The following is a 13,518-nucleotide window of genomic DNA, read 5'->3' on the forward strand; positions in this document are numbered from 1 at the left end:
CAAAAGCAAAAATCACGAAAGTTTAATCTCAAATAGATAATATCTATACCAATGTGGAATTGTGTGTGCAAATATCCCAAATATCAGTATAAAAATAAACAAGATATAATTCTCCTTTGATATAATTGTATCCTCATCAAACAAATTGACAAAATTACCATAATAGCTTGGAGATATCTACATGCACTGGTCATGTCTATGGCAATCATTTTCTATAGGTACACATGATATATTTTTATTGAGATTTCATTTTTCAAAATGTAATAAACATATCTTCTATAACATTGTTAAATAATTTTAATTGTGTTGGTTTTCTTGAAAGGTTGTTCATCGATACCTACAATTGCTTTGCTATGATCTACACACTATCACCCTCAAGCAAAGGACTCGACCACCCCTCAAGAAGTGTTTGTTTCATAGAATAATATTGTATTCTCGAAATCATATTCCTTAGAATAATATAACACCAAATGTTATTCCTAATATTATAAGAAAAAATATTTGGTTTGTTTTAACAAACGTGAGCATAAACATTACCATTTTCATATTTCCCAAAATAGAGGAAGATAACTCGAAACAAATGCTCCCTTACATTAGTCAAATGTAACAATTTTCATAATTAATAAGACTATCATCAAATTCTATAGACTTGGAGAAAAATTGAGTTCGCAAATGTGTGAAGGAATTGTATGAAAAAATTTCTAACTCCTATCACTTATATATAACATGTTTGATGATTTGTTAATTTTTTTTTTACTCTTATGACTTGTTTTCATTATTCTGAAATAAAATCATTTTGACAATACAACACAAATAGTTTTTAACAATATTTAAAAAATGTTACTTAATTATGTATAAATGTTATTAATTTGCTTTAGCAACATATTATCAAATATTGTATATAATCCATATTACTAAAGACTTTTAATAACATTTTTATATAATTAGGCTATATTTTTCAAATGTTAGCAAAGTAGTATTTTTGTAACATTTTAATAATATTGCCAATATTTTGTTAATTTTATAAAATGTTAATTAATTTTAATTTATATATATTATTATCAATTATTATATTTTTATACCCCTTAAATTCCTGGGAGTTCTTTGAGAGAAGAATAAAGACATTCTTAATTAGTTACCATTAATTATATATAAATTATCAAATTTCATTTATCTTAAGTATAACTATATGGTTATATATACTCTTTATGAGTTATTAATCTATTCGATGTAGGATTTTAATTATGGGTAACAATTAGAGATAAGAGAAATATACTTTTTTTACTCGATGTGAGACTTTGATTTTAGAAGCAATTATAGTAACATTTTTCACAAAAAATGTTGCAAAATAACTTATGCGAAATTTTTTTACTCGATATGAGACTTTCATTTTAAAAACAATTAGGAAGAATAATATTGAAATAAAAAATGTTACTCTATCTATAATGACATTTTTAAAAAAGTGTTGCAAAATAACCTATTTTTTTAATATATAGTAACATTTTAACTAATGTAAACAAGAAAATATTGCTAAAGAATTAAAATCTAGTAGTGTGAATTGATTGTATTCTAGATTGTGTTCCATAATACATATTTACCATTTCAAATTGGGCATATTCTAGAACACATGTACTTATTTCGAAAAAAAAAAGGTAATCTAGAGCTCATCTACATTGTTTCAGAATGGGTATTCTGGAACAAAATGGAGATTCCATAATAGATGTTCCAAAACAACTATTTACTGTTTTGGAAAATAACTATTTACTGTTTTGGAATCGGTGTCACAAAAAAGATTTAGGTTAAAACTCTTATTTGGTCTCTTGTAATATTTTTTGTTTCAATTTAGTCCAACTTTAATTTTTGGTTTTAATTTGGTCCCAATAATTTAAATTATTACAATTTGGTACTTCCGTCCAAATGATTTAAGCGGAGTTAACTGTTGGCCACGTGGATGCCACGTAGATGGATGCCAAATTGCTCGAATACACCTGGAACCAGAACGACCCGTTCTAAAACCAAAACGGTCTGTTCTGGTTACACTATTGGTGAGTAAATTTGGCATCTAGAACGGGTCGTTCTGATTCTAGAACGGTCCGTTCTAACACTAGAACAGGGCATTCTGGTTTAAGAACGGGTCGTTCCAATTGCAAAATTAACACATAACATGTACATGCAGAACGGGCCGTTCTGGTTTCAGAACGGACCATTCTAGTTCCAGGTGTATTCATGGAATTTGACGTCCACCTATGCATCTACGTGGCATCCACCTGGCATCCACGTGGCCAACAGTTAACTCCGTTTAAATCATTTGGACGGAAGTCCCAAATTGCAATAATTTAAATTATTGGAGATCAAATTAAAAAAAAAAATTAAAATAGGACTAAATTGAAACAAAAAAAATATTATAAAGGACCAAATAAGGGTTTTAACCAAAGATTTAACATACCAAATTGAGTGTTCTATAACACACTTAACATTTTGAATATGTTTATGAATTGGAAAATGTTGAAGTAAGGTTACTAAAATGACGGGTGTAATAAGAAAAGATCCAAAAATAAGGTTGAAACCATCTAAAGTCCAACTTAAAACTCATTCTCCCCTTTACTACTTAGTGATTCTCATCAAGTTATTAGATAACTTTTTAACTTTGAACTAACTTGGATAATTCAAATGATTAAAATCTGTTACAAGATGATTTAGGTGTTGATATTGAAGGTGTCATGTATCTCTCTATGTTGGGCATCTTACTTTATCACGTGGAAATCCAAATAGTGTTATTGGTGGTTGAAGGGAGTCTTCTTTAAAGAAAACACCATGGACATAGTGCATAAAATGCATTAGTCAAAAGTTAAATGAAGACAACCTCGTATCAATAACATAATAAAAGGAGACCGCTATATGAGACGCAAAGCATAAAGTCCAAATTACACTACGAACAAGAGAATTTCATGCTAGTATACAATTACAACTTATTGCAACAACTATCCTTTTTGTTTTCCAATTTGATAAGTTTTCTTTAAACAAATAAAGAAATAATTAATCTTTGACAAATCATCATTATAAACTAGATGAGCAAAATTGAACCTATAACATCCATTGTAACGAATGAGATATCTATTCATTGTTTCCAAGCCACAGAGTCAATATCATCCATTGCTTGCTTGTACAATTCAAGCCTTTTAGCTAGTTGTGATCTCTTTTCCATAAGTGCAGGGTCTTCATCTAACAAGGCCCCCAATTGATCCTTCTGTATACACCACAAAATGTTGTTTTAACCTTATCACCAAGGTTGTTTAAAGGGATATTTCACTACTATAATACTATATCATTTAAAAATAATAACCTAAATAATAAATATTGCACGTAAATATTCTAACTCAAATTTGACTACTAAAACTACAAATTCCATTACTAAATAATATAATAACAAATCATTTAAAAAGAACATTCTTGACATTAACATTGTATCATAAATCATACTTATCTAGTCTCAAATCAATGGTTGGTTGATGATGATTCACTCATAAACAAGTAATGGTGATCGATCAACAACTATAGCTGGAGTTGGAACATCCAGATGAAGATGATTATCAACATCCTCAAAGAAGAAAGAAGAAGGCTCAAAGAAAAAGACGTCAACTAAAACAAGGCACCATTGAAGTTGTAGATAGAAGCAACGATATCCTTTCTAGATATGAGAATAACCAAGAAAGACACACTTAAGGGACCATGCAAAAAGTTTATCTCTTCCATGGGTGAGATCATAGACAAAACATATACATCCAAAGATATGAAGTGGGACAGGATAGAGGTCATGTTGTGGATACAAGATGATGTATGGAATTTGATTGTTGAGAATAGAGGAGGGCATACGATTAATAATTAACATGTTCTGAGAACCGCATCGCCCAAAACGCGAAGAGGAACTTTATGATGAAGGAGAAAAGTACAAGCTGTCTTAACCAAATGACGATTTTTATGCTTTACAAGACAATTTTGCTATGATATATGGGCATAAAAGATCTGATGAAGAATACCCTATGAGGAGAGAAAATATTGGAATTTGGAAGAAAAATATTCTTTAACATTATTAGTGTGAAATTTTAATTAACATCCCAAATTGAGTTGTAATTTTAGTGGAAAAACCTTTGAAAAATATGGAAAACATCAAAATAGTGTTTTATTAAGAAAACCCAAGTGCAACACGAAAAACATCAATAAACGTAATAAAATAAGAATAACCTAAAGGTGAACTAACTCGACCAGGTTCCCAAATATAATAGTGAACTAGAATAAAAGGTGATGTAACACATTGATTGGCACTAGACCTATAGGACTGGTGCACATGTTTCCCTAATTGACATGACTCACACCGGATGGATTAGATCATAGAAAAACTAGGAAGTAAAATATATAATAATCAGGTGACCAAGACATTGATGAGCAAGGTCGACAAAAGTGGAGACATAAGCATTTGGTGGTAAAAGACAATACAATTCCCCAAACTCATGTCTTGTTCTAATCATTTGTCCAGTACACTGATCTTGAACAAGAACAAAATTATTAACAAACCAAATAGAGAAATTAAGGGTGAGAGTCAGTTTGCTAACGAAAATTAAATTAAATGGACAATTAAGAACAAACAAGACAGAATGTAAAGGGAGGTTAGGGATTAGGTGTGTTTGACCAATACCATGAACTTTAATTTGAGAACCACTTGCAATAGTAACAAATGGAAATGAGGTTGAGAAAGACAAGTGAGGGAAAAGGAATTGATTACCGCTCATATGATCAAAAACACCAGAGTTAAGAAACCAAGGTCCAAAAGAAAGGGACTAACAAATAAAGGCTATAGGATTACTAGACTAAGCCACGACAGGGATAGATAAGGCAGACTTTTGGGTTGCTCAAAACTGAAGGAAATCATGATAGTCAGAGGTATAAATATTGATATTTATAGGAGAGGCAACACTGGTCACTTAGGCAACATTTGTTGATTGTAATCGGTTTTGGCCCTTTTTGTGACAATCAACTTTAATATGACCAAAAGAGTGACAGTAATAACAACAAAGATTCTATTTTCCATGTCCACTACCATGATCAGATGAGTGTGAAACAAAAGTAGAGGAATCAACAAAAGATGTAGTTGGTCACAGTCTAAGGAATGGAGAGATGTAACAATTGTTCACTAACTGTGTCATATGTAGGAACTATGGGAGCAGACAAAATCTAATTACGAACATACTTAAGCTCAAGCAAAAGAATAACAAGTGCAAGAATCATGAAGTATCGGTGTCATTGTTGCTCAAAAGTCTCCTTTTTAGAGGGATAAGGCATCAAGTTGTTGTGTAGTTAGCGATTAGGCAATCAAGCTTACACAAATATGTATGCATGTCCATATTTTCAAGCTTGGTGGTTGTCATAGTGGTGATAACATAGTAAAGGCATTGCACATCTTTAGCGTAAACTTTCTTGGCCTTGGTTCATACATCGTAACATGTGTCGAAAGCTTGATACTAGTGTTGAAGGGTTGGGGTAATGGAAAACCAAAGAACTATACACAATGAGACATCAATTTGATGTCATTAGGCTCAATTGTTCGTAACAATGGCAGAAGCTTTGATGGTTAAGTGGTCAACACGTCTTTAACCATAGAACCAAAGTTGAACCACGAATACCTAGGCCATGTTATTGGTTGATCCAATCAATTTCTAACACAAAATTAGGGGAACATCGGTAAACATTATAGACAAAGTGAAAACATGAGCAACCATGGGAGATGACGCAAAGAGGGACTAGAACCAAGTAAGGCCAATTAGAGGCCAAACAAAGCCAAATAGAGTCGTCAAAGGCAGTTGACCACAACTAAGGGGTAGCCAAAAAACTACGTCAGACATAATACTATTCACATGCAGGTACTATTCACACGCGATACTTTTCATGCACGGTACTGTTCACTGGTGAAAAATTCTAAGCTCTAGATACCATGTTGTGAATTATGAATTGTGTTAATCTTCAGCACACATAACTTTTATTTATAATGAAAAATAAGGATCTACATGATATGATATGATTAGTTAATGTTAGTATAGTTTTATCTAATGGGCCTAGGCCCACTACTTTGTATATAAACACATCTTTTGCTTTGCAATAGACAAGGAATATGTTCTCTCCATTTACCATTTCTCTCAACATGGTATCTAGAGCCTAATCCTTAACTTTCTAGTGGACCCATTGTTCATCGGTGCCCGGAAAACGTGTCTCATTTCGTTTTCCGGCTACCCACCTCGCCATGTCTCTTTCCGACAATTTTTTTCCTTATTTTTTGATTTTTTTTCTGCTACCGCCACCGTCTGTTTTCCGGCAAGCAACCCACCACCAAGGTCGCCTTGCTCCGGCGAACCCAACGCCATCAATTTCCCAGCGAACGGAGTTCGCACACACCCACACGTGCCGCCCAAGTCTCACGCATTTTTCTCTCTCCTCTCCGCCTACTGTCGCACATGGCAGTGCGTCCAGCCACCTTTTTGGCAGCATTCACCAGCGCCGGACTCACCCCAACGTCCTCTACCCCGATTTACTATTTGTTTTGTGATTGGACCTTGTTTGTCACGGATCTCTTCCTTCTCGGGCCATTTTCTCTCTCTTGTTGCTGTTTTTCTCTCTTAGTCCAACATCTATGGGTTCCCCTACCGCTGTTCGACCTGACTCCTCTATTTTTACTAACTATGTCAATGTCTCCCTTTCCATTGACAAGTTAGATGGAACCAATTATGATACTTGAGCTTCGGATATCAAGCTTTGGCTTAAGGGACAAGATTATGTTGCTCACCTTACCCAGACAACTGCTTCCGTTGATGAGAAGGATCTTCCTCGTTGGTCGAAAATTGACGCTCAAATTTGTAGTGTCCTTAAGTCAACCATTCATCCCTCCCTAAAGCAAATTTTTCGTGCTCATGAGACATGTGTTGATGTATGGGAACAAGCACGATTGTTGTACACCAATGATACTTAACGTCTCTATGGTGTATGTCAAAATCTCCAGAATATCATTTATCCACGACGCCTTGAGGGCTCCATGGCTAACTATTTGGGCAAAGTTCATGGCCTTCTACATGACTTCAATGAACTTTTACCACTCGCTGCCACTCCTGCCAAGGAACTAGAGCAACGCCAAACTTTCTTTATGTTGATGGCATTGTATGGGCTTCCTGATGAGTACTCTTCCATTCGTGATCAGATTTTGGCATCTCCGACTGTGCCTACCTTAAACTCGGCTTGGTTGACTCTGTTGTGTGTGCCTTGCAAGTTTTTCCCTGACATATCTTCTTCGGCTCCCACTGGTGACTCCTCTGCTTTGGTTTCTCAACGTGATGATTGTCAGCATTCTCGTAAACCGGGCAACCGGGCAAAGGTCGTCCCAACTGTGATCACAAATTGGGCCACACAATTGATCGTTGTTACATCTTACATGGTCATCCCTCTCGCCCTGCTACTGTTGTTGCCCACATTGCCTCCCCTGTCTGTTGGGATACAAACAAGTCCCACATCGATAAAATATGATAAAAAATAACAACTTATATAGCATAAACATACTTCAATGATTGAGAGACCTTTTGGGTGATGACCAAAAATAAAATCGTGAACGCTTAGGCTCAGAGCGGACAATATCTCATCATTGTGGAGTATGTTTGTGTAATAACATTATAAAAATAACCTCATAAAATATCCCCTTAGACAAATACCATAACATAATCCTATCATTGGTATCTAGAGCTAAGGTTACGATCTTGGAGATGGAAGCAGAAACAAACTTTTCACAAATTTCCCCACCTATTTTTGATGGAGAAAGTTATGATCTTTGGGCGGTGAGAATGGAGGCATACCTAGAAGCTTTAGATCTCTGGGAAGCCTTAGAAGAAGATTATGATGTTTCCGCGTTGCCAGACAATCCTACCGTAACCCAAATAAAAATTCAAAGGAAAAGAAAATCAAGAAGGCAAAGGCAAAAAGTTGTCTCTTTGCCTGTGTTTCACAAAATATTTTCACCAGGATTATGACTCTCAAATTGGCAAAAGCAATTTGGGATTATCTAAAGGAAGAATATGTTAAAGATGAAAGGATTCGAAGCATGCAAGTATTAAATTTAATGAAAGAATTTGAAATACAAAAAATGAAGGAGACCGAGACAATCAAACAATACTCTGACAAATTGCTTGGCATTACTAATAAGGTACGATTACTAGGAACGCAATTTCTTGATTCTAGAATTGTTGAAAAAATTCTAGTAACTATACCTGAAAGATATGAAGCTTCAATAACGGCCTTGGAGAACACAAAGGATCTGAGTAAGATCACTTTGGCAGAGGTATTACATGCATTGCAAGCATTAGAACAAAAGAGGCTTATGAGAGAAGAAGGATCTATGGAGGGTGTATATTTAGCAAAATGGAAGAACAACAATGGTGGAAAGAACAAGAAAAAGGAATTGTTCCAAGAGAAAAGTCAAAATAATAACACTCAAAATTTTCCACCATGTCCTTATTGCAAAAAGACTAATCATCCGCAACAGAGATGCTGGTGGAGACCTGATTTAAAATGTGAAAATAGTGCGGACAATTAGGACACCTAAAATATGTATGCAAATCTCACGAGCAACAAGAAGAAACCAACATTGTTGAAGATCAACAAGAAGAGAAAAAAGAACAACTACTTTCAATGTCATGCTTTATGACCAAAAAACTCTCAAAAGCTTGGATTATTGATAGTGGTTGTACAAACCATATGACTTATGATCGAGAACTCTTCAGAGAACTCAACAAAACTAATATCTCTAAACTCCAAACAGGGAATGGAGCACACCTTACAGTAAAAGGCAAAGGAACAGTAGTTATTAAAAGTCATTCAGGTTTTGAAATTAATATCTAATGTTTTATGTTCCTGATATTAATCAAAATTTGTTGAGTGTTACTCAGTTGTTGGGAAAAGGCTATAAAGTGTTATTTGAAGATAAAAATTGTGTGATTAAAGATATACACAACAAAGAAGTATTTAATGTCCATATGAAAGGCAAGAGTTTTGCTTTAAATTTGGAGAAGGAGGAGCCAATTATAAATGAAGATACAAGTGAAGAGCACAAAGATGCATGTCTTCAAAAGAAGTTTGATGATCAAGAGGAGAATGAAGATGATGAAAAATCACCTTCAAAAGAAAAGTTCAAGACAAATGCTAAAGTGGTCTCACTCAAGAAGGATTCCAACAAAAATCACAAAAAAGAAGAAACCAATCAAAAAGAGAAAAGGAAAATTTTGAAATTCAAATTTAAATTAGGTGATAAAGATATTCAGTCAATGAGGAGTGTTGGGAATATGCCTAAATATCTTTAGGAGAATTATATTTCAAATATTTAGATTTAAGCTATTTTGATTATTTTAGGATTTTTTTCCTTATTTTCAGAATAGGATAATATCAATATTTGATTTTGTATAACAAATTTTCTCTATAAATAGAGACTCATGAATAAAATTATATGATGCTCCTCTGATAAAAATAACTCTTATAAAATATTCCCTCAAACAAATATCATAAAATAACCCCATCATTGGTATCAGAGCCGCTGGTTGGATTCGGTGACAACCAATAACCCCATAACCCCTCATAACTCATAACATATAATGTGATATATAAAGATAGATTCCACTGCATGAAAGGTTAAGTCCTTTGTTTGAGGGGAGGATTGTTGGGATACAAAAAAGTCTCACATCGATAAAATATGATAAAAAATAACAACTTATATAGCATAAACATACTTCAATGATTGAGAGACCTTTTGGGTGATGACCAAAAGCAAAACCGTGAGGGCTTAGACTCAGAGCGAACAATATCTCATCATTGTGGAGTATTTTTTGTAATAACATTATAAAAATAACCTCATAAAATATCCCCTCATACAAATACTATAACATAACCCTATCACTGTTTCTATTGCATTTGGTGCTACCCCCTCTAATAGCTCTGGCTGTGGACCTCCAGCTTTCTGCAATGACTTCCTTAAATGGTATAAGGAACGTCAAGCCTCCAATTCCACTACTTCTGTTGCGCACACCCTTCGTTTGCTGGTCTCACTCACTCCACTTCTCTTGGCCCTTGGGTCCTAGATACTGGTGCTACCAATCATATTTCTGGTAATCGATCTCTTTTCTCCTCTCTTTCTACTTCTGCTTATTTACATTCTATCACTATGGCTAATGGCTCTCGCGCTACATCTCATGGTGTTGGTACTGTCCATCTTTCTCCTTCTCTCTCCATTGACAATGTTTTTTATGTCCTGGTGTCTCCTTTTAATTTATTATCCCTTAGTCGTCTTACTCGTTCTCTTGATTGTCTTATCTCTTTTATTAAAGATTCTGTTTTCTTACAGGATCGGAGTTCGGGACGATGATTGACATCGGATGTGAGTCTCATGGCCTTTATCACCTACGCACTTCTGCTCCTGTCAGTTTGGTGACGGATTCCCCTTCCCTCATCCATGCTCAATTGGGTCATCCTAGCCTTGCCAAGCTTCAACACCTTGTACCACGTCTGTCTAAGTTGTCTCATTTGTCGTGTGAGTCGTGTCAATTAGGCAAACATAGTCGTAGTTCCTTTTCTCGAAGTGTCCTCAATCGAGCGTTGTCTCCTTTTGCTTTAGTTCACTCTAATATTTGGGAGCCGAGTCGGGTCAAGTCCACTTTAGGATTTCAGTATTTTGTAACTTTTATTAATGATTACTCTCGATGTACTTGGCTATTTTAAATTAAATATCGTTCCGAATTATTTTTCATATTTCAATCTTTTTATAATGAAATTCAGACTCAATTTGGTGTTTCTATTCGTACTTTTCGTAGTGATAATGCTCGTGAATACCTCTCTCACTCCTTTAAAGCCTTCATGGCTTCCCATGGCATTCTTCATCAAACTTCTTGTGCATATACCCCTCAACAAAATGGGGTGGTTGAGCGCAAAAATAGATACCTAATTGAGACCACTCGCACCCTTTTACTTCATGGTCACATTCCTCAACCTTTTTGGGGTGATGTTGTTCTCACCGCGTGCTATCTCATCAATCGAATGCCCTCTTCTGTCCTCAACAATCAAATACCTCACTCTATTTTATTTTCCACTCAACCTCTCCACCCTCTACCTTCTCGCGTCTTTGGATCTACATGTTTTGTCCATAATCACAGTCCTGGTCTTGACAAACTCCCCGATTAATCTCACAAATATGTTTTTTAGGGTATCTTAGGTCTCAAGAAGGGTATAAAACTTTCTCACCCTCTCTTCGTTGTTACTTGATTTCAGCTGATGTCACCTTTCTTGAGTCTTCTCTCTACTTTCCATCTACTTCCTCTTCTCCTGCACCTGTCCTTGACCCTTCAACCATCCCTCTTGTCTTTGATACTCATCCTATGTCTGCTGTGTCACCCGACCCACCACCTCCACCTCCATTTCAAGTTTGTCATCGTCGGCAACGCTCCAGCCTTCCCATTAGGCCCTCAACTGACTCTACTTCGGTGCCACCACCTTCGTCCCCTCCGGCCCAACCACTTGAGTTTGACCTCCCTATTGCCCCTGGAAAGGTAATCGTTCTACTCGTAATCCTTCTCCTCATTATATTACTCTGAGTTATCACCGGTTATCCCCATCCCAATATACTTGTCTCTCTTCTCTTTCCTCTGTGTCTATTCCTAAAACTGTAGGTGATGCCTTGGCCCACCCTGGTTGGAGACAAGCCATGATTGATGAACTGTGTGCTCTTCAGAACAATGGTACTTGAGATGATGGAATCATGCCTAGGAAGGCAAGGGGTGACACATTGAAGGAGCCAAGAGGAATTGGTTAGACATGAAGGTTTGGGCCAGTCAAGGCCCAATGGGCCCGATGGGCGTGGAAGGCCCAATTTGAGCTTCACATGGGTCATCTCTTAATAAATCCATTTTTCTTATATTTTGTACATATTATATTAGTATAGGTTTCACATATTTTGGTCTTGTATTTTGGACCACATAGAGTAGTATTTTTGCGCCATAGGCTTATTGGGCTTAGTTTTGGGCTTCATGGGCCTTTGGGCTTTTGGTACCCAATATTGGGCTCATTTTCATTCTTGTAATTTTTCCTATTCATTGTATTTGATTGACCATTGTATTTAGGTCTTTAGATTAGGATTTAAGGAGGATTATTAGTTTAAGTGAATTAGGAAAAACTAGGTTTAATTTAGCATGCATTTAAGTTGCATTTTGAGTCACATGGATGGTGCCACCTTGGCTGAACATGTGTGACTCAAATTCAACCCTAAATGCACACTAAATCAAACCTAAATACACCTAGCATCAATGTGAACCGGACTTGCACATGTGAGTTAAGTTTTGAATTCAAAATTCAAAACAAGGTTTAATTTAGCATGCATTTAAGTTGCATTTTGAGTCACATGGATGGTGCCACCTTGGCTGAACATGTGTGACTCAAATTCAACCCTAAATGCACACTAAATCAAACCTAAATACACCTAACATCAATGTGAACCGGACTTGCACATGTGAGTTAAGTTTTGAATTCAAATTCAAAATTTGAATTCAAAATTTGGCGCCACATGTGAAGCCTCCACATTGGCGCCAAGTGTCCCTAATTCCGGATCCATTTAAGCTTCCTCCTTCACTCATTGTATTCACTTTTGATATATGAAATTTGAGAGCAAATATTCTGCCAAGTTTCTTCCAAAAGTCACCAAGAGAGAGCCATCACTTTTTAGGAACCCTAGCTAGGTTTCCTACCTTTTGAAGTGAGCTTTCCTTTTTTCCTTAAGCTTGGATGCTTCCATCCATAGTCTAGGAACCCTAAGTCCGAAAATCTACCTTCAAGTGTCCTACATTCGGATTCAATCTCCATTGAAGAGGTCCAAGCATTGGTGAATCCGAGGAGAAGAACATCTACCACTTCTCCTAGTATTTGCCATCATGAGATCTTGTTTCTTTGCCTCTTGGGAAGTCTGTGGTTGGATGTCGATGAATCTTTACCGTCAAGGTTGGCCCTGATGGCACCATTGATCGACTCAAAACTCGTTTGGTCACCAAAGGTTATATCAAATTTTTGGATTAGACTATGGCGACACTTTTTCTCCCGTTGCCAAGATGGCCTCTGTCAAATTATTCTTAGCCATGGCTACTCTTCGCCATTGGCCTCTCTATCAATTGGATGTTAAAAATGCCTTTCTTCATGGGGATTTGCTTGAGGAAATTTATATGGAGCAACCTCCTGGGTTTGTTGCTCAGGGGAAGTCTTCCGGTTTGTTATGTCGTCTTCGCAAATCACTTTATGGTCTTAAGTAGTCTCCAAGGGCATGGTTTGGTAGATTTAGTACAGTAGTCCAACAGTTTGGTATGACTCGAAGCGAAGCTGATCATTCTATCTTTTATCGACATTCCACTCCTGGGTGCATCTACTTGATAGTGTATGTTGATGATATTGTTTTTACTGGCAATG

At 36.0% G+C, this 13,518-nt stretch overlaps 1 protein-coding gene across 2 annotated transcripts in view; it reads right to left on the reverse strand.

The window, feature by feature from the left end:
• Positions 1–2,750: 2,750 nt before the first annotated feature.
• Positions 2,751–13,518, reverse strand: part of LOC109790190 (phragmoplastin DRP1C) — a 47,004-nt gene continuing 36,236 nt past the window's right edge. The window contains exon 16 of one of the 2 annotated variants that reach the window (XM_083067213.1): positions 2,751–3,247. In XM_083067213.1, the coding sequence (XP_082923339.1) occupies positions 3,119–3,247 (129 nt within the window). In that variant the 3' untranslated portion in view covers positions 2,751–3,118. The remainder of the gene's footprint in view (positions 3,248–13,518) is intronic. The other variant, XR_014430827.1, reaches the window with a different exon arrangement.

Source organism: Cajanus cajan, chromosome 11 (assembly GCF_000230855.2).
Source record: "Cajanus cajan strain Asha chromosome 11, NIPB_CcT2T_4, whole genome shotgun sequence".
Classification (NCBI taxonomy): domain Eukaryota; kingdom Viridiplantae; phylum Streptophyta; class Magnoliopsida; order Fabales; family Fabaceae; genus Cajanus; species Cajanus cajan.